The following is a 26,788-nucleotide window of genomic DNA, read 5'->3' as shown; positions in this document are numbered from 1 at the left end:
TACAATAAGGGCTTAGGAAGAAAGACACTGTAGACAGTTTGAAAACTTAGGACAGAACATTAATTTATTCTTCATCGTTCAAAGTCCACAAGTATTTAACCTTTGTACAATTCTCATGATGACAACAACCCCAACCACGTCACATGGAACCTGTAAGCGCTTATTGTAGAAATGCCACTAGGAGCCCCCCAGAGTCTGTGTCTGAAAGGAGCTGGAACGATCGACACCTCTCTGTCTGCTGAGCTAGTGACCTGGGACATCGAAGCAGACAACAGGCTACAGAAACAGTGAAACCCTCACCTGGATCATCAGTACAGTATTGGACGTGTGCGTCTTTGTCATAGAGGCTTTAAAGGTATCTGTACAATATACATGAGTATGTGTGCATGTGTTTATGCATAAGTCAGTCTGTGAGTGATTTGTAATATTTGTTGTTGTAGTAAGTCATGTTGGCCTGTGTATGTTTAAGTGTATATATTTTGCCGTGTTTATTTAGGTGTGTGTGCATACGTGCATGTGTTTACACAAGTATGTGTGAGCATCTTCCTATCGATAGAGGTAATCAGCCTGTATGTTGGCGGCGATCTCTGCTTCCCACTTGTCCCCGTTGTTCAGCAGCTTCTCTTTGTTGTACAGCAGCTCCTCGTGGGTCTCTGTGGAGAACTCAAAGTTGGGGCCCTGGAACAGAGAGGGGGGGGAACAGGAGTGAGGGGAGTGTGGATAGAGAGAGCGAGGTAGCACATACATTAGAAAGCTGTGTGGTATCTGCAAGCTCGAGATATAGAACGGCACATGCTTTCTGCCGTCGCTCTCTCAAACGCCTTCCTCTCTCTCACCTCCACTATGGCGTCCACTGGGCAAGCCTCCTGGCAGAAGCCACAGTAGATGCATTTGGTCATGTCGATGTCGTAACGAGTCGTCCTCCTGCTGCCGTCCGAGCGTGGCTCCGCCTCAATGGTGATGGCCTGGAGGGGGGGCATCAGGGGGAGTGTCAGAGAGTTGGGTGGGGTTGGACATTTGTGTCAACAGGTTTGGGTGTTTAGGCAAATCCTCACAAAGCTTCCCAAGGAAGAGTGTCTGGGTGTGTGTGTGTGTGTATGTGGGTGCGAGTTGTGTGAAATGTTGTGTGAAAATTAGGGAGTCAGGTGGCTGAGCGGTGAGGGAATCGGGCTAGTAATCAGAGGGTTGCCAGTTCGATTCCCGGCTGTGCCAAATGACGTTGTGTCCTTGGGCAAGGCACTTCACCTTACTTGCCTCGGGGGGAATGTCCCTGTACTTACTGTAAGTCGCTCTGGATAAGAGTGTCTGCTAAATGACTAAATGTAATGTAAATGACTAAATGTAAAATACATTGTCTGGGAAGATGGCCTAACACAGGTCAGTGAAGGACAGTATAAGAGTGTGTGTGTGTGTGTATACCTGGGTGGTGCAGATGCTGTCGCACAGCTTATTGAATGAAAGTGTGTGATTGTGTCTTTACCTGGGCAGGGCAGATAGCCTCACACAGCTTGCAGGCAATGCAGCGCTCCTCTCCTGAGGGGTACCTGCGGAGGGCATGCTCGCCACGGAAACGTGGAGAGAGAGGCCCTTTCTCAAATGGGTAGTTGATGGTGGCGGGCTCTCTGAACAGGTAGCTCATAGTCATACCCAGCCCTGGGAAGAAACCGGAAGGGATGTCAACAAAGCAGATCAATTCACCCAAAAATAGAACAAAATGAGGAAGTGACTTCCGATAGTGAGCCATCTCTCTATTTGTATTATGCTACTTATCTCAGTATGTCTACTCTGTTATGGAGAAAACCTGTGTTTCGTCAGATAAACAGACAAATTAAAATCCCAGAGTCAAAGTTGACTCAATCTTCACCTCTGAAAAGCTCTGTCCACAGTAGCGTCTGAGCTGCTCTGTCTGTGATAGACTTCATGTCTGTGGGCACGTCCTGAGCATTGACATACTCTAGCGAGGGAGAGGGGAAAGAGACAGAGGAGGCGGGAGAGGGGGAGGCAGGATAAAAAAGGTGAGAAGGGTAACAGAGTAAAAGAATTATGAACAAGAGTAAATATCAACTGTCAGCAAGTTTCAACCTAATGACAAATATGGCAGAGGACTGAAAATTGTTCATGTGGCGAGTTGAAACTAGTGGACAGCAGTGCGCTAGCTACTTACTGAAGCTTTCCCTCTGGGCGCTCACACTGAATGGACGCACCAGACTCTGACTGGCTGCAAAGGTGCCTAAGGAAAAATGGCACAATGTCAACGAGGGTCCATAGTATACCACAGAGATAGGAGAACAGGATTTTAGCTAGTTATTCTTCTGTGTCATTCTTCACTTCTTACCCGGCCTGGACGCAGAGTAAAGCACACGTAACGCCGCAGACATCACGCCGGGTAAACGCTGAAACCACGGGGGAAATGGTGGCATTTCAGTTGTGTGATCAAGGTATGCATAATAAATACAGCAATTGAAAGTTGTCGGGGTGATTGTTGACAGTGGGAGAAAGGCAATGACATAACGAACAATGTCATTAAAGTATAGATAAACAGATTGCTGAGACGAGTCATTGCCGAAAGGTGACCGTACGGGCAGCCACTAATGCAGCCATTGCAGCTTGTTTGTATTATTGAATTGTTGGCAACATCGACTTCAAACTAACACTTCTTATTTTATACAGCCATATAACCGATCTACAAGCACTACAATCATACGTCGTTATCACGTAAGTGATAACGTGCTTCAAGTTCCACAAATAAAACATTGACTGCTTGGCAAATGCTGTGTCCTATTTCTTGAATGACAAAATCGCAAACTTGTGAGATTAAACAGTCCACTTTAGATGCCATCCATGGGGCAGTTGACTTGAGGACACGGGGGTACGTTAGTTCGTTACAAAACGCCAGCACCAAATTTCCCCGACAGCGCACTGCTTCCACTACAATGCCCGTGCTAACCGAGCATAACAATGCTAACGTTCACTAAATAGCTAGGTTAAGCTGCTGGTTGTCTTGGTTGACATTTTACCTCAACTTGCAGTCAATGTACAGTTCACACCTGCTATTATGCCGGCAAAATGGTGTCAAATGGGCTTAGATAAGTGCTACTGCTAACACATTTTAAGCCTGTGTTCAGTCGAAAACGCATTCGTGTCGGCTAGCTGAAGTTAGCTGGCTGTAAAATCCTCAAGGACTTTTCCAATGACTGGATAAATGTCCTTTCCGTGGACAATACAACGGCTCTATACTTTTGAGATAAGTGTACTTGTTTAATGGACTACGTCCTTTAGGGAATATATTGCATTTGAACCGTCCAAATAAACAATCTACCAGGAAATTATTTTTAAAACTCACCGGGTTGTCGCTATTTGGCCTTCTAAACCAGAACAGCGGACGATCTGGGGTAACGTAATTTGCGTGCACAGGAAATGTTAAAGCGTTATGACATACGGCTATACGTCACGTAATCGACATCCCAAAATCTTCATGTTTGTTGTGGCACCTTAGCAGTAAAATGACCTGTCGTTAAAGATTTTGTGCAGACATATTATAGATCACATAAACATAGCATACATTTCTTAATTCAAAGATATGCCTATTCCTATCAACCTGAAAAATATAAAACAGACTCTCTCTCTCTCTCTCTCTCTCCCACACACACACACACACACACACACACACACACACACACACATACGCTGAATGCTTGATAAGGGTTTTTCCGATGACATTAAATGAAGCAAGATATATTTAATTGGTATGATAAACATGTTTTGACGTCAGTAGTTCAGTGCGTATTAGCCATTCCTCTTTATCACTAGGCTACCTCTCCAAGCTTTCACATGGGACACTGGTATCATACACGTCGTAACTGTGGACTCAAACCACCAGTCTTGAAAGTAAGTCTCTACTTATAATATTCAACCATGTTATATATCTTTAAGGTTTACTGCTGTAACAGTTTTACACACTGTTTATTCTCTCAAGCTGTCATTCATTTCTAATACTGTAGTATGATTTTGCACAGAATGATCAGTGTAACGTGTGCTATGGTAAAAAGTGCTACTTGGGTGCACTCTTCCTTACTGAAGTCTAGATTTGTTTTACTTTTAAACACTAAGAATTTGTCTCCTCCCCATCTCCCCACCCTCTACTACTCCACATCTGCTCCAACCCCATCACCCCGTCACCCCACCCCACATCTGCTCCAACCCCATCACCTCGTCACCCCACCCAACATCTGCTCCAACCCCATCACCCTGTCACCCCACCCCACATCTGCTCCAACCCCATCACCCCGTCACCCCACATCTGCTCCAACCCCATCACCCCGTCACCCCGTCCCCTTCTGCGTCTTAGTGAACAGTTCGGACCCGGAGCGCTCGTGGACTCGAGTGGAGCGGTCGGCGCTGGTGGTGGTGCTGGGCCTGGAGCTGGTGATGGGGGTGGTGGGGAACTGCACTGTGTTGCTGATCAAGATCATGGTAAGCACCTTCAAGGGGACACTTGAATTCTTCTGTGGTGGTGGTGGAGAACTTGATAGATTTCAGCCAACTGAAAAACGATGGAATTCAATTTGTTCTCTTAACTCTTCATTTTTGTCTTTCTCTTACTGTCTTTTAGTGCAGGGGCCAGTTCCCTTGTAGATACTGGGTCCCATTCATCAGCCTGACACTGTCTGACTTAGGCTCCTCCCTCCTCATAATCTCTGGCTCGCTAGTGGCCATTCTGACCCTGGGTCAAAGGTCACCGTGGTGCGAGATGGTCAGCTTGCTGAAATTTGCCTTTATCACTTCCTCCATAGGCAGTATAGGTAGGGGCACATATGAAACGCATGTACACACACACATAAATACACACACCTTATTTCTCTCTCTCCCACTTACACCTTTTCTCTTCCTCTCTCCTTCAGCGGTCCTCTGTGTCCAGCGTGTCATAGGCTTGGCCTCTACAGTAAGGGGCATCTCCATTGCCATGGCACTGGCCTGTCTCACTTCCTGGTTAACTGGAGTAGTGTTTGGGAGCATCCCTGTTATCTACGACTGGATCAGGTAGAGCAGCCTTTTCTCAACCCTGGTCCTCAGACCCCCAGGGTTGTTATCAAGCCTGATAATGACCCATTTCAATCAGGTGTGTTGGAAGAGGGAAACATCTAAAACATGCAGGGCAGGGGGCCCGAGAACCAGGTTTGGGAACCACTGAGGTAGAGGTTAATCAACCAATCGATGAACAAATCAATAAATCAAGAGGTCCCTCCCAGGTACGACCCAGCCGAGATGCTCTGTGCAGTGTTCTGGGAGAGCAGCTACTCGGACATGCTGGTCTACATCCTGTGTGCGTTCTCCGTCTGCATCTTCCTCCCTCTCACACTGATGCTCCTCTGCTCTCTACTGACAGCTAGTGGCTGTGGGAGGAACTGCGACAGGTGAGTCACCTAGAGGGAATTGATCTACAGCTCAGTGCCACTTTAAGAAGCCTTCCTATACTTATGAGGTGCCGTTTAGGAAATCATTCAGACTGTCCTTACACAAACACATATTGCCCCTATTGTATACCTCCCTCCCTTCTTTCTTTTCCTGATAACTGACTTGGCTGACGTGACGTTTCAATTCAACTTATCAAACTGACACATCTATGGAGAGGGAACAGGGATATTAAGTTGTTTATTGGCGTTTGAATGTTGCTCTTCTTCTCAAACTTCCTCATCTTTAGTGAAGACCTGTCCTCGGTCACTCCCCTGGTGGTGGCATCCTACCTTCTCTGCTACACTCCTTTCGCTTTGTCCGAGGTGAGACGCACACACACACATACACACACACACGTTTGCGCGACCTTTGTGTGACCCCTCTCTTTTACTCCCTGCCAAGCTGATTCTCCTGGGTAGGTTTGACCTTTCCCCAGCCCCTGATTGGCTGAGGACCGTGTCATCAGTGATGTCATACATGGACTGTGGATTGAATCCTCTCATCTATTTTACCAATCAGAACTTCAGGGAAGCAGGTCTAGCCCTGCTGTGGACCCATAAAAAGTCATTCTCTGACCCGGTTCTGACCAGCCTTGCAGGCTTGGACCTCTAGTACCTGCCATACAACAGTACTGTGAGAGTTATGACCCAATGGATTCAAATAGAAGAAATAAAGTAGCATAAAACACAGCAAGATCATAGAAAGCAATGGTTTAATGTTGTTTCATTTCAGTGTAGCACCATATAGGATAAACCCACAATATTTCATACCAAGCATGGGTTTGAAACAATTATTAACATCTGTTAATCAATAAAGATTGAAATGCAAACTTGTTTTATTTGGTTGAAACGAGCAGTCATTTATATTTTCATCGTTTCGTGAGATTTTTCAAAAATGAATTCGCTCATGAAATCACATGCCGCACTTAACCGTAAGGCTACATGTCCAGCTGTTACAGCAAACAAGACAGTTGTGTATTATATTAAGCAAACTTCTGTTGTACAACAACCTGGAAACTTTAAATTTACAATCGCAGATTGGCAAGATCCTTCTGTCCTGGTAATTCAGTTACTTTTAGATGTCCGTTTCCGCGCTGCTGACCGTGCCAGGTGTGTGAGAAAGCAGAAGCTATAGTGGAACTGTAAAATGTCACACACTTTGGACCAGAAGTGCCCCGTCAGGTGTTGGAACGGTCGGTATTGCGCTAGGGTGTGATCCAAGAGCTTGAGAATCACGAACCCACAACAAGACAGTGAAGCAAGACCCAGGTACCACCGGGATAGTGAGTCTCCGTATTTGAGATGGACACTGGCGCCTTTGTAAAGGGCAAATACGACATGGCACGCGAGTGCCACCTCAAATCCCAAATCGTGTGCCAAAGCGAAGGCATAGCTGAAGATGGAGCAAAGTTCGACAGTTGCAGCGATGCGTGGCCGCCAACCGTGCTCTATGAAATGGCACCACACAGGTACCCAGGCAAAAATCGGTAGAGTGAACCATTGATCCAACACGGCGGGTACACGGCCCAGCGTCGCTAGGCGGACCCACTGTACAGGTGCGTAAAAAATGGCCATGAAAGCGAAGACGTCTTTGACATAAAGCGAAGCATCGGTGTCACCTTTGTCCTTTGTCCGTTGAAATAGCCAGTACAATCCCATGTAAATATATCCCACGTTTATCAGAGAGTTGAAAGGCATTGCCAAGAAACTAGGCAAGAAGTCAACCGTTTTTTCTGCGTAGTGATCATAGGATATGTCCACTAGAACGCGGTCGAAGACACCGATGTTCACTACAGCTACACAAACCAAGAAAGGCACCAACACACAGAACAACGCAGACTTCATTACGAATATGAAAAAACGTTTAGACATTGAGGTGGAGCATCGGTGTAACCATAGGGTCTGACATGAAAAACTTAACTAGTTGCTCGGTGGTCGAACTTTACCGTTTGTTGATATTCCGGAGTGAGAGCCACATGGTGCAGAGTTGAACCTCTGATTGGAGAAGATTGTGTCTACGATTTAGGGTTGTATGCGCACGCGCGCGCGTCTCTATAAACGCTTGTGCTTCTCTGTCTCTTTCTCCCTCCCCCCATCTTTCTCTGTGTCCGAAAACTTTCCAGTTTGACTAGTTTTTTCTCAGACATCTGACAGCATAGCTGTGCTATGCCGATAATACACATTATATCCTCATACCTTCTCTTCTACTTACAGGAAGTCAAATCTATTCGACCGTGCCACCCTAGGCCACTCCCTGAACACGCCACTGCCAACAGCAAACAAAATACAATCTCAGGATTGTTTTGTAAAGTTTACTTCGTTGCTGATGATGATGTTATAAATGCATTCTATTTGAGTTTCGTGTTCGTCTGTGTATAATTTTGACTGGAAATGAGGAAGAGCAAGTTCTGGTAGTGAGTCATGGTGGATTTTGGAGCATGATGAACATATCTGAGAGAGAGGGAGGGAGGGAGGGAGGGAGGGAGGGAGGGAGGGAGGGAGGAGGAAGAAAAGTGCAAGCTATGTTCGAGGTGAAAGACAGAGAGGAGAAGAGCTTGTTGTTGGACGTAGTTTGAGAAGATGAAAGGAAGCGGTCTTAGGTTGAAGATTAAATGAAAGAAAGGAGAGAAGGAGGAGGGAATGACGAATCGTAAGAATAATATCTAAGTTTACTAATTAGATTTGTAACTATAGTTGATGATAGGATATGATTTGTATGTACAATTGATATGAGCTTTCATATTCAACAATGTCTCTATCTCTCCTTGCCTCTCTTATCACTGCGCCTCTTACTCTCTATTTCTCTCTCTCCAGATGTCTCTTTTAGAGGTCAAGTCCTTGCCGCAAGACCTCAGCACTGAGGACACAGACCAAGACACACACACAGACATACACGCCAACACAGACACGCACACTGACACACACTCCAACACGCACTCCGACACAGACACTCACACCGACTCAAACATAAACATAGATACACTCTCCTGCATGCAAACAGACACACACCTGAACCCACATCCAAACACTTGCACAAACAACACACAACCAGAGACGCAACCACACACTTTTCAGAGCTCACACACCCAACAATGTCTCAGAGACACTGCTGCCGCTGATCGACATGCAAGTGTGCACAGCCAAGAAACGGAGGCTGTTATATTCGAAGCAATTTGCATTCAAACAAACGATCCAGCACAAAAGCCTGTTGTCTCTGAGGACTCTAGTTCTTCTCCTGTTGTGATTCCCAGATGGAACAGGAAACCAATTCCTCCTGTTCCTCCTGGCCTGAAACATCCATGCATCCCTCCCCTCGTCCCCCCCAAAAGAAGGCCCAAGCCTCCACCAACCCTTCTCCCCAAGCAACATGCTCCTGTGCTGGGAGGAGACACAGAAGAAAGCCCAGGCTTAAGCCTGGGGCCTCCAGGGCCTGGAGTTCAGGCTTCGTTAGCAGAGGATACATCTGCCATGTATGCAACCGTCATCCATAAGTCTCAACAGACGCCCCCCCGCCCCCATGGGGTGGATGTCTCAGGGGAGGCTTCAATGACACCGGTCCCCATCCCCAAACCTCCTCGTAGGAACAGACCCAACCCCATGCTCCAGGAACCAGTGGTGGGGACCCAGGAAGGTCCAGACATGGAGACCTGTGCTGGGTCTGTCGTAGAAGCCACGTGCTCCCTCCAAGCCCTCCATCTGGCTCCTCCAGGGGCGGAGTCAGTAAAACAACCCAGAGAGATGTTGTCCACTTCAGGGGACCAGGGTTCTGGAACCCTCACAGCTCTCAGGCAGATGGAAGAGGAAGACGAAAAGAGGAAGAGTGCCAAGGAATCGGACCAGTCAACAGTGGGTGAGCTGGAGGAGGAAAGGGGCCAAGGACAAGCTGTGTGCTACCGGGGGTGAGAGACATTTTACATTGTGTTCTGTTCTACAGACTGTGTTCTGATATGCAAAAAATAACTTGAATTAAAGAGAGCGAAAGGTTGAGAGAAGGAGTAAGAGGGAGGGAGAGAAGTACAGTGGGGTTGGGGTTGGGTATGGTGTTGAGGGTTCTGGTGAGTTTCCATTCTTTGTATAAATTAATTACATCAGCCAGTCTTCCCTTTTTCCTCCTCTTCTTTAAGTCATTACCACACCCTAATGCCACCATCCAAGCAGGATGTCCTTATGTTTATGTTATCGTTATGGAGTACTTTTACAAATAATATAATTTCATTGAAGTAATGTTGCATTCTGTTTAGTGTTAAGGTGTCAGATGCCTGTCTGACAATCCAATGTCATATTTCAGTATTAAAGAAAAAAAAAAGATCAATCCCAATGGCCAAAATTGCTATCTTGGTCACCAAATTCTTGTCCACACGAGGGCGCAGATTTACATCTTTGTCTCTTACTTAGCTAAGAGTAGGAGGCTTGTTTTCTGGCCACCATTCAACAGTCAAATGTCTGTAATGATAATGGCCGGGTTTCCCAGATTCGTTAAGAAGCTCTTAACGCTAAGAGCTTCTTAGGAGCGTTCTAAGAGCGTTTTAGAGCGTTCTTAGAACGCTCTTAAGAAGCTCTGAGCGTTAAGAGCTTCTTAGGAGCGTTCTATGAGCGTTTTAGAGCGTTCTTAGAACGCCCTTAAGAAGCTCTTAGCGTTAAGAGCTTCTTAACGAATCTGGGAAACCCGGCTAACAGCAAGAACTGTAGATGTGAAGGAGGCTCCTGTTCAGTACTAGAACACCTGCCCTAGGAGGATTGACCCCTGTGTTAAAACCCACCCTCTGTCTCTTAGTTCCCTCAGCTCCTTAAGCTCATTCAGGCTGTTCTACAACCCCACCAGCCTGGTTGAAGAGATCTTCACTGGAGATGAGTGGTCATCCTACCTGTTTGACAACAGCAACCCCTCCCCCTCCCAATTTACCGGCCAATCAGAGGTGGAGACACAACCTCTATGTGGCGTTGACCAACCACAGTCTGTACCAGTGCCACCCCTGATCATATCTGACCACTCAGATGAGGGTACCCATAGCAGCACTATGGACCTGCCAGATTACGAGATTGTGCGCCAATATCAAGAATGCGTGCCGGTGGACAAGCAACGGGATGATGCACAAGAGGAAGTAAACAATAATTGGAGAGGCAGGGACATTGGCATCATACCAAAGGCTGTGCTGGCCAAAGGTGCTAAACAGCTAAAGGGCCCTGTAACCAAGCTCAAGACCGAGGACATCTATGACAACATAGACCTGTCCTGTGTGAAGGTTTGTTACTCTTAGATGCATGAGTTTTAATTATTTCCGACGGTCCCCACTGCGAAAGTTATTTTTCCGAAACTGTAGCTAGCTAGCTTTAGTTAGCTTCCGGGATAAGTTACCTAGCATAATACTCGTAGCAATGCTACTATGCTAATGCTAGTGTTACTTGTTAGCCTTGTCATTAGTACATTTTGAAGCCATACTAAAGCATTTGTCGCATGGTTTTTGTCCATTGGAAAACATCAATTGGAATGTTCGAATCACATATATGTGATGTTACGCTGTGGGACCCGTATTCGAACAATCACATATGTGTGACGCTACTCTCGGGTTAATTGTGGGTATTGGAGAAATGTCACATGGTGTCCGGGTATTTACACATAACATAAGCTTTTTTGTTTCTCTCCATTCTCTCTTTCTCCCTCTCCCCCCTTCTCAGTCTCTTGGGGTTCTGGATAGCTCCCCCCAGAAACACAGAATCTACCTGAGCAGGAAGAGGAAGAGCCGACGCCCACGAAAGAAGCCCAGAGGAGGTGAAACCATGGAAACACAGACACAGGTGTTTCCATTTGAAGGCAGAAAAAAACACTGTTTTCTCTCTAATCATCTGTCTATCTCTCACTCTTTCGCTCTTTCAGACATCTTCAAGATACCACGATTTGGCATATTCAAATCTGCTGCCTATCCCTCCGTCATCCCATCATCACCTCCAGTTTCTTCCTCTTCCCCCACTCCCTCTTCCTCCTCCCTCTCTCCATCCCTCTCTGCCTACTCCCCTCCCTCTCCCTCTAATGGTTTCTTCTCCTCCTCAATTTTCTACCCTGCTCCTTCATCTCCTCTCTCTCCTCTTTCCAACGACAAGGTGGGGCCGCAGTTCAAGGTGAGTCTCACAGTTAAAGACCCTATTTGAATGTGGAATTTTACCAGGATGTTCATTTACTTCAATACATTTCTTATGTCTTCCTCTGTCTCTATTTATTTCTCTCTTTCACTGCCACTTTCAGACAGAAGAGGACGGTACCAAATATGGGGTTTCCAGTCCCAGATCTTTGGCTAAGTTCATGAGCAATTTGAAAGAGAAAGCAAGGAGGAAAAACAAGCAGTGAAGAGAGACCTATGGAGCACACACACATGCACACACACACCTACACAACACATGCATGCACATGCCTACAGACACATACAGAGCTATACAGGCACATCTACACACTAGCATACACTTACACAAACCCACAAACACGTACTATAACAGTGATAAATATGACAGACAAGAGGGAAGTTCATGTCTGTGTCCGAGAAGTCGTGAGCTGTCCTCCCTCGACAGTGATGAAATTGTACAAGGGTACTTCTGTTCATCTTGTACCATACATTTAACACATTAAAGGACATGTTTCACATTCATTTTGACTGCAGGTTAAGAAGTTGCCGGTTCAAATCCCCTTTGTATATCATATTGGATAAAAGTGTCGGATAAATGAATAGATCATTATTTAAGAACCAAAATTTACTTTAACATGGGTTTAACAAGGGGACCACCGTTTAAAATACCGGTTTCCTTTACAGCCTCTATTCCAAAGAAAATTAAAACCTTTTTTCTCACCTGTCTAAACAAAGTATTTCATTAATGAGAAGTTAAAACGTTGAAGACTTTTGTGCTGAAAATGTGTTGTGATTAGATTAAATGTCTCTCCGAAATATGGAGTACATCTACAATAAAGTAGTCATGTTTGTTACTTGACTGAAGATCTCATGTAGACAAGAGTATAGGACGGTGCAATTTTCTTTTTGAAATTTTGCACACAGCTAAAAAGCAGAAGTGCATTCTGAATCCCCATCATTAAGTCTGTGACGCAGCAGCATCACCTAACTATAATATTTTATAAACTGTCTCTTCCAAACTGAAATCAACCAAATAAGAAGGGATATTCATAATCAACTAATCAACCATTTATCGGTACATGTCGTTGTCCTGTTGAGGACATTCTTGTAGCACTGTAATCAAGTATTGAAATGTTACTATTGCACTGTAGTTTTATTTTGATTGTAATGCTGTAACCGACTGCTAAATTAATAAAATGTAATTTATAAAACTCTGAAGAGAGCATGATTCTAGCGCTAATGATAAGCATGATGGTGATAATATGTGTAACCTTAAGGTTCACACCAGTATCTTGGAACGGTCCAGGGGTGAGAGAAAGAGGGAGGAGACTATAGAGGATTATAGTCTAGATTAATTTTTTTAATCAAGAAATTCACAGCGCTGCCTGAATTACCTTCTCTCTATCATACTTTATTTCAGACCATCAGATTGTTGTGTAGAGAGTCATGTATGTGACCTACAAGAATGATGTACGCTAAGTGGCTTTTGCTGTAGGCTAGCAGCCAGACAACACGTAAAAAATGTGCAGCCTTTTCAAAACGCAGGAAGCACTTCATATATCACACACACATGCATTAGTTTGGTCTGTCTCTGGATAACAGTGACCACCAATGCAGTTCAATACATTTGGTTAAATTTAAAAAAATGCACCGGTCACTGGCGCTGCACCTGCTGCGTTTTACATAGAGCAACAGCACTTGTGTTAAATTGACGACAATCAGACTCACCTGTAGTCACTCATCATTGATTTATGTGTATATATATGGCCCCGGGTCATAGTTTGAGGTTGTTCATTTCTTCACAGTTGTAATGGGACATTTCTCGTTTCCTTGATTGGTTTTGTAGTGAATTCTGGGTAATTGGACAGGAGTGACAATGTGGGGCATCAGAGAAGGTGGCTCATTTGAGGAGAGGCAGCTAAATCTTTTTTTGCGTTTTGGACGTCCATATGGACGTCCATAGACTGACGGCGATGGCTGCTGATCTTTGCCTGGATGGACGGACGGCGATGCTGTTCAGAGTGCCGTCCATAGAGGGAGCATATATTTTGGACGGCGTCATAGCCGTCCATATGGACGGCGATGCTGTTCAGAGTGCCGTCCATAGAGGGAGCAGATATTTTGGACGGCGATGGATTAGCAGGGACGTCCCTCGTGCCGTCCATAGAGGGAGCAGGTATTTTGGACGGCGTCATAGCCGTCCATATGGACGGCGATGCTGTTCAGAGTGCCGTCCATAGAGGGAGCAGATATTTTGGACGGCGATGGATTGAATGTTTAGCAGGCTGTTGAGCTAACAGAACTGCCGAAGGCTACCATAGCATGTAGCTAGCTACATTAACTTTGGATGACTCAATCTTTTGTCAAGTTAATTTGTATGAATTGCATGTTAGTGCAATATTTACGCATTTATTCTGTTTTTTTACATAATCAGCAGTATGATCTCATGACAATATAGACTTGAAAAACAATATGTTATGGTTTGGGTTTGCCTATAGGCTACATATATTTTAATTATTTCGAGAATTGTTAATAAAGACTCATTTAAAATGTTAACATTGTGTTATATGAAATACATTGCCATTTAGGTCTTTTAAACCGTCAGTTTAAAGTGTTTTATGGGTGGATTTGAAGCCACCAGTCAGTAGCTCCAATCTTGCGCACGAACTTTGCGCACGGAGACAAACGCAAAACAACAAACACTCGCTTGGAGCGGAGACCAATGCAAAACACAATACAATGTGTTGAGCCAAACCAAAGCCGTCAAAGGCTACCATGAATGTAGCTACAACAACCGTGGATGACTCAATAAGTTTTGTCACGTTATTTTGTATGAATTGCATTTAAGTGAAGGCTATATATTTACGCCTTTATTTTATTTTTAACATACAAAAGTAGGCCAATCAACAATAGAATCTCATGACAATACAGACTTGAAAAACAATATGTTATGGTTAGGGTTTGCCTAGATATAGGCTACATATATTTTAATTATTTCGAGAATTGTTAATAAAGACTCAATTAAGATTTTAACATTGTGTTATGACCCTATGAAATACATTGCCCTTTAGGTCTTTTAAGCCGTCAGTTTAAAGTGTTTTATGGGTGGATTTGGAGCCAACAGTCAGTAGCTCCAATGTTGCGCACGAACCACTTTGAGCGGAGACAAATGCAAAACGTAATAGCCTATGGGCCTAACACTCCAAATTTTAAAATGTTAAATGAGTCTTTATTAACAATTCTCGAAATGATTAAAATATATGTAGCCTATAGGCAAACCCAAACCATAACATATTGTTTTTCAAGTCTATATTGTCATGAGATCATACTGCTGATTATGTAAAAAAACAGAATAAATGCGTAAATATTGCACTAACATGCAATTCATACAAATTAACTTGACAAAAGATTGAGTCATCCAAAGTTAATGTAGCTAGCTACATGCTATGGTAGCCTTCGGCAGTTCTGTTAGCTCAACAGCCTGCTAAACATTCAATCCATCGCCGTCCAAAATATCTGCTCCCTCTATGGACGGCACTCTGAACAGCATCGCCGTCCATATGGACGGCTATGACGCCGTCCAAAATATATGCTCCCTCTATGGACGGCACTCTGAACAGCATCGCCGTCCGTCCATCCAGGCAAAGATCAGCAGCCATCGCCGTCAGTCTATGGACGTCCATATGGACGTCCAAAACGCAAAAAAAGATTTAGCTCCTACTGCATTTGAGGGAGAGTTGGTGTTTCTTGCTTAATATTGCTTGTAAGTGGGACATTTGTCTTGAAATACTGTAATAGCAATGCAATAGTGTAAATATTTAATTATTATGAATGGATGAATTCGTTTTGGAAAGAAAGTAATGTAGAATGTGAATGTAGATTCTGCCCACGTGAATTAGCCCAGTCGCTTTGTCAATTGTGGGTGTCGCTAATTTAAGTGTACAATTGTAAAATGCAATCCCGTTTTGGTTTATGGATTGACTAACGTGAGGTGATGTATTAAATGTAGAAGTTCTTTTGCTAGGAAATTAATTTGTATCAGGCTGTACTAAAGTGAATTGTCATGTTTCACCTCGCAGATTTAGCCATATATAGGCTATGGCTACCATATGGTACCATATGGTATCCTGAGAGCACACGTGTTGTGGATCGAGATGTGTGCGTGTTAACAGCATGTAACTAAGTGTTGGTATTATTTATTTGAACATACTGGTGTATATTTTGGTTTAATGTTTTTGATGTTAGTGGTGTACTAATTGTTTTTGTATTTGTCTACTCTCAGTACCACTACCGTTGTGTAGGCCTACTGCTGAAAGCTTATTATTCATTTTATTTTCTGATACGGCTATTTGGGCTACAGTTTTAGTTTAGCTTGTGTACATGTTAGGTTATCATATAAATCACAGAAAGAACCTTTCCTTTTTAGTTAGTTGGTCTTGTGTGTTTTTATTCCCCGCCAACATGAAGATGGCGTTTTGAGTCAAACCTACAGCAATCCGCTATCAATTTATCGCAGTACACGGTTGGCACAACACCAGGAGAATTACGTCAGGGCGAAAACTGAAACGCTCTCCAGCTTCGTAGCTGAAAAGGACCTTGTTTTTAAACTCCACTCCAATGGACGATGTAATTAAATCCAGGCCTAATCTCAAGGCCGGTCAGAATTCAAATTAATTCATGTAAAATATAAGAGCCAAATGTAATGATCATGATGAGGGTCACTTGGACAAAAGTGGGCTAACTGTGTCCAATGCCTTCTCCCTAGAACACCATACAACCCAACAGATGTCTCCTCCCTACCACCTAAATGGTGACTGACAAGACTGAGTCTTGCATTGCGTCTTCAAGCGAGGGTGTTGTATCTGTGGTAAGTACAGCAACTAAACCCTATCCCTAAACTCATGTCAGCAATCCAATGTTTTCAGGCTGCACAGTTGTTGCATCAGGAGAGGACCCAAACTTGTTGATAAGAGGCAGGTTTGGCTACTAGTGGACGCCAGCAGACCTGAACTTCGTCACAGGAGTTGGAGGAAACAAGGAGGCTCCACTCACAGGCCAAAGGCTGTGCGCTTTGACGTGGCAGTCAGATGCTCGGCGAGGATTGCAAAAACAAATGAAAACCATTGACGGTAATTTATTAATAGGTGAGTTTAGCTCTGGTTTAAAGCTGCTCACCGAAGTTGCTTGCTGGTTAGCTTGCGGCAAGGTTTACTCCAATGGCGATACAACGAGACACATTTGTATGACTTCACAGGAGACTACACATAGGCGTACTTTAAACCTGAATTGAACATTGTCAACCAAAGATGTATAAATAGTTGAATGAATAAATAACAATTTTTAAAAATGAGATACAAAACATAAATGTTACGCGTACACACGTAACATTTATATATTTTGTGTCATTTTATTACATTTATTTAATCAACTATCTAGCCATTTAATTATTTGTTTAGTTTTGGCCGCTATAATCCTGCATAGTACACATCTCCCTTTACATCATAGTGGTTGTGCAAACACCGCTCCTCTAACTTGGCTCAAGCTCACTTTGCTCCCATGCTGTGAGTTGTTGCCAGGCGTGCATGTGCAGCAACAAGACTTAGCAGCACACTATACTAATAGTATTTTTGACAATTCTTTGTTCTGTGTTTTGTTATGATCATAAACATGAACAATTAATTAAAGGAGAAAGAGACAATTTCAGAATGACCTCTGTCCACATTTTCTTGACATGTGACGTTCAATGTCTCAGCGCATTCGGTCTAGAAAGATCTGATTTCTTAAATTTATATATTTGAGGTAAATGCCCTCGTGCCAAGATACTGTCTGAAGCAGTCATTGGCAAAGAAACTGAGCTACTTAAAAAAGCCATTTCAAATAAAGGCGTTTCGAGCAGGGTGTTTGATTACATATTTCACTTGTTTGAGAAGCCTACTCTTGAAACTGATAGCAGTGAGTGTGAAATCATAAAACCATGTAAACAATAACGATGGCCCTCTTATTATCTGAGGCCAGTGTTGCATTTACCACTGAGTATACTGCACTACCTATCCAAAGATAAACAAGGTGATATAATATGTATAAATCTTTTGACCCAGGAAAAGGGCTTTTGGAGCTGCAGAGGTAGAAGCCACAGTCTCATCCTCAGGTCTTCTGCCAGGCATCAAGGATCACTTTGGCTGCCTCTTCTACAAAGGTAGTTTGTGTGTGTGATGACTAAGGGACATCAGATGGCACGGCTGTCAAATAAAAATGTCAAATGAGACATTGGGGGGTCTGGAGCCAAGTTTCATGGGAGTCATTGAATGATGTGATCAAGTGGGAGTTCGATTCCCGGTCGGTGCACATGACGTTGTGTCCTTGGGCAAGGCACTTCACCCTACTTGCCTCGGGGAGAATGTCCCTGTATTTACTGTAAGTCGCTCTGGATAAGAGCGTCTGCTAAATGACTAAATGTAAATGTAAGTTGGGTTCAACAGTCCTATGTGGAATCTCTTTGTGGAAGGAAGTCTCTTAAAGTACACCATAGACAACTTGTCTCTATAGAAAAACCAAGAAAGCTAATTTTAAAATGTTATGTGTCACAGTTGGTCCACAAGGTAAAGAAAGCTTTACAACTCTTAACAAATGGTTATATTAAAATCACTTTGAATAAGAAGCATTCCATACCATTCTTTACATTTCAATTTTTTTTAATTATAGTTCATTTTTTATAAAACATAACAATTGACATTAATTAAAAAGTATTCAGTTGGTTTGTAATCCTCTCCTCTGATAAGACAAAACACAAACACGGATAAAAATATTTGTATTGAGAAATATTCGTGAACTGAACCATTTTATTTCATAAATTCAGCAGAACCCTCAATGCAAGTAGTGCAAAGAGTATAAACCCATGTGTTTACTGTGTGACTGTGTATGCATCTGCATGCTACCCAGTGGTGTAGTGGTAAAATTAGAGGTGGGTAAACTATGAATTTTAATATTTATTTATTTACAGGGTCGTCGAGTTTGGAGTGAGATTCCCGGAGATCCGCCCCCCCACCCCGACGAGCTTTCATGTCTATTTTTCTTAGTGTACGTCCCCGAAAACTACACGCATTGACCGTGAGACACACGCATTTCAGCCCCTTCACAGAGGCTTGAGAACCCTGTTTATTCTATTATTAAGTTTCATTAGGCCTATTTAGATGGAACCGGTAAGATGGCTTGTGTCTGCATCATCGTATTTGAAAGCACGTTATTAATAGTAGGCTAGCCGTTTGTCCCTGTCTTAATGCGATGTTGTGCGAACCAAAACGCCGTTTACAAACGTGAATTGATCTTACTCTGTACTTGAGGCCTTTAGCGGGCATCTGTGGGAGTGGGAGCACTCGATGGTCTCATCGAAAATCGCTTGATATCCAAGGCTAATTAATCCATTCCGAACAGGTAGACCAATCCACAACGTGTAGGCTACATACTTCGTGGATCCTGATTGGGGTCGCCGCCGCAATGCATTAATTGGAGGGTCACAGACCATACAGCGCTGATGAAATGATTCTGACTACAGCGTTTATATGTTAAACAACATGAAATGTAGTCTTTGGTGTTTTTAAAATTGCACCAAATTTATTTCTGATTATTCCAACGGCAGAATACGAGGGGCAGGGAACATACATGTGCGTTAACGCGCATAGATGCTATTTAGAGGTGGATAAACGCTATTTTCCAATTTTGGGAGGTGCGTAAACGGAGTTTACGTGCGTTTAGCCCCCACTACATCCCTGATGTTACCTGAAGGAACGTAATGTGGTCATTGTTATGTCTCCCAGTTGTCTGAGGGCAGTTTTGTGTTTGTATGTTTGTTTTCTACCCGAGTTTGCCCAACAGAAGGAACCATTCGGGTCGGCGAGGACACCTCGTTTCCAGCCTGTCTCCGGTCTGGCTCCGCCCCCTCATCAGCGTGTTATCAGCTGTGGCTGGTTTGGACACTATAAAAAGCCCTCCAGTATCAGGTTCTCTCGGTTTGGTGGGTCGGACAGTCCTATTTTCTCTTACCTTTTTAGATGACTTCTATGTTAGACGCGTTAAGCGAGATCTGGGCGGACCACCCTGTATTTTGACAGGGCACCTTGATCGTGTGCCAGGCTAGCTTAGTGCGGGTAGGCAGTTAGGACAGGAAAGGGGTGGAACGTCTTCTTTTGATTTCTTTGATTTGGTTCCGTCCAGCCCCTTCCCTAACATTGACCGTTGAGTAAAGCCCTTTTTGATTTCACTTGACATTTTGCCTCAGTGTCCTTGCTCGCACCTACGACTCCAAGCCCTCTTTACTGTCCACTGGTTGTCATTGAGCAGCGGGCTGTCGGTTTCCACCCTCGGGAGGCGTACATAACAGGTGGGGGCTCGTCCGGGATCCGCGCCCGCTGCTCTAGCAACAAATCAGTGGCTGGCGTCTTTGGTGTGGAGTAGGGACTGGCTACGTGGTCTCTCTGGCTAGGGCTGTTTTGGTTCAAGTGTGTTTGTGTGTTCTGTGGTTGCGTCTTGTCTTGTAGTCCGGTTGCGTGGTTGCGCTCGGAATGGCCGAGTCTGCGGTCGCTCCTTTCATCCGAGGCCCCTTCTCAGGAGTTGCTGGTGGGGTTGTTCAAGGTGGACTTCAAACTTGTGTTGAAGCTCGAAGAGTGTGTTTTAGCAGATTGCTGTAGGTTTGACTCAATATCCATCTACATATACACATAAATCAATGATGATTGACTATAGGTGCGTCTGATTGTCGTCAATTTAACACAGGTGCTGTTGCTCTACGTAAAACGCAGCAGGTGCAACGCCAAAAACTTCAAACTTATTGAACTGCCTTTTAGTTTTTTTAAATGTTTTTTGTAGATGTAAATTAATTTATTAGGCTATTGTACTTTCAGTTCATTGAGTCAGTCAACAAGGAGTGGGCCATGATCCAAGAGTTTGTGGGGTAACCTTACTTTTAGTAGCATCTACACACCAGCAGGTGGAGCCAAACTATGATACTCATTTATACTTCAGTGGTACTTCTTTCCTTTTCCTCACACCCCCCCCACACACACACACTTTCAGCCACCGCAACCCTCCTCTCCAGTCCGGTAAGTTTATGTGGACAGCTGGAATCGAGATGCCTGGGCCCCTGGAGAGCCGATCCACTTCTGGAGCAACAGGGAGGACTGTGGAGATGAACTGGAACAGGAAGCGAAAGGGAGGGATGGCGGCATCATCCTAAACCTTGAGTAGTTTTTATTTCAGCTGCTGTATTCTAACTTCCATTTTTATTCTCTCCCCCACTCCTTCTCTTTCTCTCTGCCCATCCCTCTCAAAGATGGATTTGTGGAATGACCATACTTGCTCCGTCCAAAAGAGCTAGGCGTGTGCCTTCAGACTGAAGATCACGTCTCTGTGTATGTTCCTCTTTTTTCCTCTGGGTCTTTTTAAAACCCGCACACTGCTTCTTAGCTTCTCTCCCAGTCTGACTTCAGTTAACTAACCAGTTCAGCCTGGCTGTAAGGAAACTCTGATTAGACATTAACATCTACCGTTAGACAAAGAGAGACTCTCTGAGATCTAGAGGACGAAATATGGACTTTCCAGGAAAACAGTTACACACACATTCTCACACACACACCAGTCACCAGAGTTTTGACATTCCTCAACACACACGCACCTGCATCTCCTTTGCCTGATTAGATGTTTCAGTGTATATATATTTATACCAGTTTAGCCTGCTTCACTGCAAAATCGTATTAGTTGTTCTTTACCTGCAACACCGAGCGTTACTTATGATCTAGATTTGTGTACCAAACCTTTGTTCTTTTGTCTCAACCATTCTCCTGCTCTTCCCTTTGGATTCTTAGAAACCGAGATAACGACACCATGCCTGACAGCCGTACCTGCTCTGTGCCTAGCCTCTGATGTCCCTGCCAGCCCCTGTTCCACCCAAGCCTGTGACCCGACTATCCTTTGGATTTGCCTGCCTTGCTCCGTTTGCCTGTTGACGACCTGTGCCTGCTTGACTACTCTGTAGTACCATTAAAAGCCCTCACTTGGATCGCTACTACTTCTCTGAGTCCAATCATTACACACACACACACTTCTTCCTGGCATAGGCACAAACAGTCATAGACCTGGCTCGACCAACAGCACTTTCTCAGGAGACGTAAATGCCTCTCTGCTTTTAGCAAACATACTAATGAATAGAAAATCAAGAGTGTTTTGCAAATGAAATATGGATGTCAAATGTTTGTTTATTTGTATTAATTATATTGACAGGCACATAAACAATCTGACTATACTGTAGATGTTGAGACTGGTTGCATGCAAAAAAATAAAATGTCACTCAATTATTTTTATTCATAATTACATCTTGGCAGGCAAAAATGCAAAATTATCAATATTATATGTATGTTAGCTGTTTTCTCCGTTACTGAATGCCTGCCTCTTACACTGAGGCTCTCTGTCCCATTGGCTGTGTGGTCCCACCCATCACACTGAAACTCTCCGTCCCATTGGCGTGTGACCACATCAGCTGTATTGTGCAATAGAGAAGGCTCCTGAGTCGCTGGACTGCCTCTCCTCATGCCTGATTGACAGCTGGCTGCGGTACAACCCATTGCTATGGGAAACGGAGGACTCCATTGGCGTGTCTGAAACCTGGATGGAGAAAGAGAGAAAGTGTCTCCAGGTGAACTATACTTACCACAGCCTGTGTCGGCCATATTAAGAATGAAGGAGACGTTACCTCCTCGAACTTCTTGGCCTTGTACTGCTCCGCCCCTTTCAAGAAGTTGAGGAGTATGATGTCACACAGCACCGTGCCCTGGAACCAATCAGAGACAACAGAGAAAACATGACATATACGGTCGAGTTAAGATGAGGAAAGGGACAGAAGATAAAGGATGAGATAAAAGAGAGGAGGAGAGAGGGAGAGAGAGAGATTGGAATGAAGGAGAGATCTCACCACTCCTACAGAGGTGAATGCTGCAACCATGTTAATCAGAGTGGGGATCATGTTAAACTTTCCTGCCTGGAGACAAGCACAGTGTTATTAAAAAGCACACACAAACATGGACACACACACAGACAAATGCACTCACATGCACACACACATATGCACACATACTGTATATGCAAACAAAGACACAAACACATACACGCAGGAACACAAATAAACTCACATTTCCGTTGACCAGTACATCAAACCTGATGGCGTATGCCTTCACCAGGGTTCTGTAGTCAGTACCATTGTCCATCTTAAAGTACTTGGCAAACCTTCAGGGACACAATACGAGTGAGCTAGTAGTACTAATTGTACTGTAGTTAGTGTGTGTGTTGGTAGAGTGCATTGGCGTATCTAGCCCTATTTTGGGGGGGCTGGAGAAAGTTTCATTAGCCCCCCCAAATTATTTTTATAAAAATAAATAAATAAAACTCCTTAAAACTTTTACATGTTTTTTTTCTTCATATTTTAAATCTAAATTTGTAAATGTATCTTCCTAAATCCCACAAGAGGACGCTATTTAGAAGGATATTGAAAAAAAAATAATCAGGGGGAACATGCCCCTAGATCCGGAACCTAGATTTGCCCCTGGTAGAGGGCCTACGTGTGTGTTTTTCTTTGTGTGTGTGATTACTGGCAGTGGTTAAGGGATGGGAGGTCAGAGGTCATTGGCTACCTGAAGTTGTAACCAGGGGACACGCTGTTCTTCTCTGACATGGCGTCCAATCGGGTGAAGGAGTAGGAGGGGCTACACTCATCCTCGGACCTGTCGAGATCGCATATCCAGCCGATCTTTATGCCAATCACTCCTCCCTGAGAGACAACAAGAAAAACCAAGATAAATATATCATGGCTAGCATTGTAACCAAAGTAACGGGTGGAGGGATACTTTGAGGTTTGAGAAGGGGTGGTGATGGATGAGAGCACAGAGAGTAGAGGGATAAGGTAATGGAGGGGTGGCTGGAGGGAAGGAGGTGTGTTACCTTGTGGGCCAGAGTGGTGAAGTTCTGGTGTGCATACCGCACCACGTCTCCTACCCTAAAGATAGGGCAGTAGGTGTTGTTGACCATGTCAAAGTTACACGTCTTTATATATGCGTTTGTGATGCTGGGGAGGAAGTTCCCTCTGAGATAGAGATGGAGGGAGGGAGGAGAGGAGACAAATGGAGAGAGAGGGCAGGGAGGAGAAACAGAAACAGTTGAAACAAGTGCATGTTTTTTTTCTTCATATCCTCTTCATCATCAGTGGTACTGACTTAGTGAAGTTGAAAAGAGGGAAACGGATGCTGTTCTTGATGAAGATGGTGAAGTTTTCCACCTCCATCATAGGGTGCCTGCACACACACACACACACACACACAGAACAGAGGGATGGAACGTGGTGAGAAAAGAAGATCTGAAATGTATCCTGCCCAGACTAAAAAGATAACACGAAGAAGGTAACAAGCAGCAGGTAACAAGCAGCAGGTAACCTACGTCTTGATGTAGTCTATCTCAGCGGGGCACCAGCCTCTGATCTCACAGGTGTTCAGGGTGTCATTAAAACGAACGCACCTGCCCGTGGGTAGACCTGTGGTCGGGGGACGCGAGGGAGATTTGAAACGAAAATAAACGCCAATCATAAACAACAATCATTTGAAGTGACTAGATTGTCTTTCTGATCCGTGTGTGTGTTTGTTTGTGTTTGTGTGTGTGCGTATGTTTGGGGAAAGGTCTTACCGTTCCCTGCTGGTCTGTTGAGGAACTTGGTACAGTTGTTGTCGTGAGTACACTTATACTTCATTTCGCTCTAGTTGACACATACAAACACACACAAAATACAGAATTAATTCAAATCAGAAAGCAGCAAAGACTACTACCAGAATGGAATTGCTATAGTTGTCTAGGTGTGTGTGTGTGTGTGTATATGTGTCTGTGTGTGTGTGTGTGTGTATATGTGTCTGTGTGTGTGATGAGTGTGTGTGTTGGATGAGTGTGTGATAACCCTCACCTCGGGACAGTAACCCTGAACTTGATTCTCTGTTGTGATCAGCTTAGTTATGACGCAGAACACTGAGGCACCCTGACGCACACACACACACGCACACAGACACACACACGCACACATACACACACACATACACACGCACACACGCACACACATACACGCGCACACACAAAAACAAATGAGAATCTACTGCCAGCACACAATAGCTATATGTAAGACACACGCACGCACACAGCTTGGTACCTGGGTAGGTGTGACGTAGTCAGCAACATCCATAACCTTGTCGTTGTAAACACCAAAGCCTTTGACCTTTGTCATTACTGATGACTCTATAGCAGTATCCCTGACCTGGTATGCCTTCTCATGGACAAACACCCATCTGTACACACACACACACACACACACGGATGATCAGAAATACGTCAGAAAAACATGGACACGGACACACACACAGCCACAAACACAAACGGATAGAAATACAAGTCAGAAAGACGTACACACCCAAGACATACATATCCATTCACGCCCACCACACACGCCCAAAGACAACACAACACATGTGAACACACACACATAACCCCACCTCACACATACACACACATAACAAGCACACAGGTACAGACCCGATAAAGTAGGTGATGATAAGAAGTTGGACCACCCTGTTGATGATGCCGATGGTCCAGCTCTTCACCACCACTGACTTGGTGGTCTCATAGGTGAAGAAATCTGTTATACACGTCCACATTTTGTGTGTGTGTGTGAGTGTTGTTATTTGCCCCAGTAACCAACCAGGTCCTACCAGCAATCCCAACGATTTAGATATTCCAAATTTAGCTTCTTCTATTAAATCTCTTATTTGGTTTCAAAGGGTTTGCGATTGTCCTTCCAAAAATATGGACCTGTTGATCGAAAAATCCTCTCTAGTATTGGTTATAATCGTTTTTATTTATTTATCGATATAGAGCACAGCTTGATAAAACAATCTTTGCATCCAACTCTTCTTCGCACTCTCCTTCTCACTCTCTCCTTCACTTTCTATCTCCTATTCAATTGTTCAGATGACATTTTAGAAAACTCCTCCTCTTTTACCCCGCCTTTCTATCTCTCTATCTAATGTACCCCCCCCCCCCACACACACACACACAAAACCACATTCTCGCAGATTTATGCACACACACATACCAATAAACCACATATAGACTAATGCTGCTGCGTTCTGATTTAAACTGAACTTTAAGTGCTATACATGCAGATCTTGTGGCACTGCAGGCCTATAGAATAAATCTATTTCTCTTCCTCTCTCTCTCTCTCTCTCTCTCTCTCTCTCTCTCTCACACACACACACACACACACAAACACACATCAATCATCCCACTTTATCACAGCCCAGATTAAATTTCCAGTAATCTCAGTTCTCAACCCCTTTAGTAACCCAGTCATGTGTCCACCCTAATGGCCCTGATTGGACAACAATGAGGAAGTGGAGTGGACGATGTCACACAACTCTCCAGTGTCGGCAACAAGGACACTTAGACTCAATCATCCTGTTTATGAATGTTCTAACTCAATCGGAGATACAACCTTAGTGGGGTATTGGGGCGAGGGAGGGAGGGAGGGAGGGAGGGAGGGAGGGAGGGAGGGAGGGAGGGAGGGAGGGAGGGAGGGAGGGAGGGAGGGAGGGAGAGACAGGGGAAGCCAGAAAGAGGACAGATGTGGGGAGAGGACAGACACAAAAATGGTAAACACGCACAATGTCTCCCCCAGATCTCTCCCACAAACAGATAACACTGACTCACAAACACACACACACACTTTCTCTCGCTCTCTCTCTTTCTCTCTCTCTCTCTCTCTGTCTCTCTCTCTCTCTTTAACACACTTTCCAACCCTAACCCACTAAAAGATGAGACAGACAGATAAGTAAAAAATTGATGGTTTCCTGAGTGTTGCCGGTCAGCATCCTGAGGAAACTGTTCAACGAATCCACAACCACACAAAGACACATTTACACACACACACTGGTCTGTATGCAGCACTAGCCTTGGGGGACCTCACGCGAGTGCCATTAGTGTTGAATTTCTCAAGGCTGAGCATCCAGGAGCCTGGGACAGGGGTGTGTTCCTGTCCTTCAGGCCTTATGAGAGGCACGGAGGAAGAGGGAGGGGGTGGAGGTATAGAGGTAGTAAATGGACAGTTCAATAGATAGTTACCTTCAACACCATCAATCCAATTGTCTT

The 26,788-nt window shown here is 44.2% G+C and overlaps 5 protein-coding genes and 1 long non-coding RNA gene across 7 annotated transcripts; 3 read left to right on the top strand and 3 right to left on the bottom strand.

Moving 5' to 3' along the window:
* Positions 1–37: 37 nt before the first annotated feature.
* On the bottom strand, positions 38–3,412 carry ndufs8a (NADH:ubiquinone oxidoreductase core subunit S8a). 2 transcript variants are annotated; one of them, XM_047045862.1, is made up of 7 exons: positions 3,344–3,412; positions 2,336–2,393; positions 2,165–2,230; positions 1,865–1,954; positions 1,481–1,653; positions 837–965; positions 38–678 (listed from the first exon to the last, which is right to left on the bottom strand). In XM_047045862.1, the coding sequence occupies exons 2-7, from the start codon at positions 2,376–2,378 to the stop codon at positions 547–549; spliced, it is 633 nt and encodes a 210-aa protein (XP_046901818.1). In that variant the 5' UTR covers positions 2,379–2,393; positions 3,344–3,412; the 3' UTR covers positions 38–546. The 2 variants fall into 2 exon arrangements, with proteins under 2 accessions (XP_046901818.1, XP_046901819.1); XM_047045863.1 differs by lacking the exon at positions 3,344–3,412 and adding an exon at positions 3,320–3,343.
* Positions 3,413–3,659: 247 nt separating this feature from the next.
* Positions 3,660–6,283, top strand: si:dkey-9i23.8 (galanin receptor type 1). The gene is made up of 7 exons (XM_047045447.1): positions 3,660–3,888; positions 4,349–4,473; positions 4,613–4,802; positions 4,902–5,040; positions 5,250–5,414; positions 5,702–5,777; positions 5,857–6,283. Coding segments are annotated over exons 1-7 (906 nt in total). The 5' UTR covers positions 3,660–3,887; the 3' UTR covers positions 6,067–6,283.
* On the bottom strand, positions 6,157–7,921 carry tmem187 (transmembrane protein 187). The gene has a single exon (XM_047045448.1). It carries the CDS (start codon positions 7,323–7,325, stop codon positions 6,519–6,521), a length of 807 nt encoding a protein of 268 aa, XP_046901404.1. The 5' UTR covers positions 7,326–7,921; the 3' UTR covers positions 6,157–6,518.
* Positions 7,922–7,947: 26 nt separating this feature from the next.
* Positions 7,948–12,783, top strand: si:dkey-9i23.6 (flocculation protein FLO11). The gene is made up of 6 exons (XM_047045446.1): positions 7,948–8,103; positions 8,268–9,352; positions 10,228–10,696; positions 11,130–11,223; positions 11,329–11,570; positions 11,695–12,783. Exons 2-6 carry the CDS (start codon positions 8,268–8,270, stop codon positions 11,794–11,796), a joined length of 1,992 nt encoding a protein of 663 aa, XP_046901402.1. The 5' UTR covers positions 7,948–8,103; the 3' UTR covers positions 11,797–12,783.
* A 6,773-nt stretch (positions 12,784–19,556) lies between these two features.
* Positions 19,557–21,625, top strand: LOC124484478. Its single transcript, XR_006957962.1, has 3 exons — positions 19,557–20,249; positions 20,895–20,973; positions 21,427–21,625. It is a non-coding gene; the product is annotated as an uncharacterized LOC124484478 (long non-coding RNA).
* A 171-nt stretch (positions 21,626–21,796) lies between these two features.
* p2rx3b (purinergic receptor P2X, ligand-gated ion channel, 3b) lies at positions 21,797–25,611 on the bottom strand. The gene is made up of 12 exons (XM_047045150.1): positions 25,178–25,611; positions 24,798–24,933; positions 24,558–24,629; positions 24,287–24,356; positions 24,044–24,137; positions 23,824–23,901; positions 23,552–23,693; positions 23,245–23,381; positions 22,747–22,840; positions 22,530–22,595; positions 22,311–22,388; positions 21,797–22,222 (listed from the first exon to the last, which is right to left on the bottom strand). Exons 1-12 carry the CDS (start codon positions 25,297–25,299, stop codon positions 22,094–22,096), a joined length of 1,218 nt encoding a protein of 405 aa, XP_046901106.1. The 5' UTR covers positions 25,300–25,611; the 3' UTR covers positions 21,797–22,093.
* Positions 25,612–26,788: the final 1,177 nt, after the last annotated feature.

The sequence above is a fragment of the Hypomesus transpacificus genome, chromosome 22 (genome assembly GCF_021917145.1).
Source record: "Hypomesus transpacificus isolate Combined female chromosome 22, fHypTra1, whole genome shotgun sequence".
Lineage (NCBI taxonomy): Eukaryota > Metazoa > Chordata > Actinopteri > Osmeriformes > Osmeridae > Hypomesus > Hypomesus transpacificus.
The sequence above is the reverse complement of the archived record's forward strand: the minus strand, read 5'-3'. Positions and strand labels throughout refer to the sequence as shown.

What these genes read in the sequence shown, in the direction of transcription:
- ndufs8a (XM_047045862.1), bottom strand. Translation starts at nt 2,378, where the DNA reads ATGTCTGCGGCGTTACGTGTGCTTTACTCTGCGTCCAGGCCGG. An exon ending in AGGCTATCTGCCCTGCCCAG is followed by an intron (nt 966 to 1,480) that starts GTAAAGACACAA and finishes CCCCCCCTCCAG; the next exon opens with GCCATCACCATTGAGGCGGA. An exon ending in CAGTGGACGCCATAGTGGAG is followed by an intron (nt 679 to 836) that starts GTGAGAGAGAGG and finishes TCTCTGTTCCAG; the next exon opens with GGCCCCAACTTTGAGTTCTC.
- si:dkey-9i23.8 (XM_047045447.1), top strand. An exon ending in TTCCTCCATAGGCAGTATAG is followed by an intron (nt 4,803 to 4,901) that starts GTAGGGGCACAT and finishes TCTCTCCTTCAG; the next exon opens with CGGTCCTCTGTGTCCAGCGT. An exon ending in TGTGGGAGGAACTGCGACAG is followed by an intron (nt 5,415 to 5,701) that starts GTGAGTCACCTA and finishes CCTCATCTTTAG; the next exon opens with TGAAGACCTGTCCTCGGTCA.
- tmem187 (XM_047045448.1), bottom strand. Translation starts at nt 7,325, where the DNA reads ATGTCTAAACGTTTTTTCATATTCGTAATGAAGTCTGCGTTGTTCTGT.
- si:dkey-9i23.6 (XM_047045446.1), top strand. Translation starts at nt 8,268, where the DNA reads ATGTCTCTTTTAGAGGTCAAGTCCTTGCCGCAAGACCTCAGCACTGAG. An exon ending in CAAGCTGTGTGCTACCGGGG is followed by an intron (nt 9,353 to 10,227) that starts GTGAGAGACATT and finishes TCTGTCTCTTAG; the next exon opens with TTCCCTCAGCTCCTTAAGCT. An exon ending in ACGAAAGAAGCCCAGAGGAG is followed by an intron (nt 11,224 to 11,328) that starts GTGAAACCATGG and finishes TCGCTCTTTCAG; the next exon opens with ACATCTTCAAGATACCACGA.
- p2rx3b (XM_047045150.1), bottom strand. Translation starts at nt 25,299, where the DNA reads ATGTGGACGTGTATAACAGATTTCTTCACCTATGAGACCACCAAGTCA. An exon ending in ACTACGTCACACCTACCCAG is followed by an intron (nt 24,630 to 24,797) that starts GTACCAAGCTGT and finishes TGTGTGCGTCAG; the next exon opens with GGTGCCTCAGTGTTCTGCGT. An exon ending in GAGATAGACTACATCAAGAC is followed by an intron (nt 23,902 to 24,043) that starts GTAGGTTACCTG and finishes GTGTGTGTGCAG; the next exon opens with GCACCCTATGATGGAGGTGG.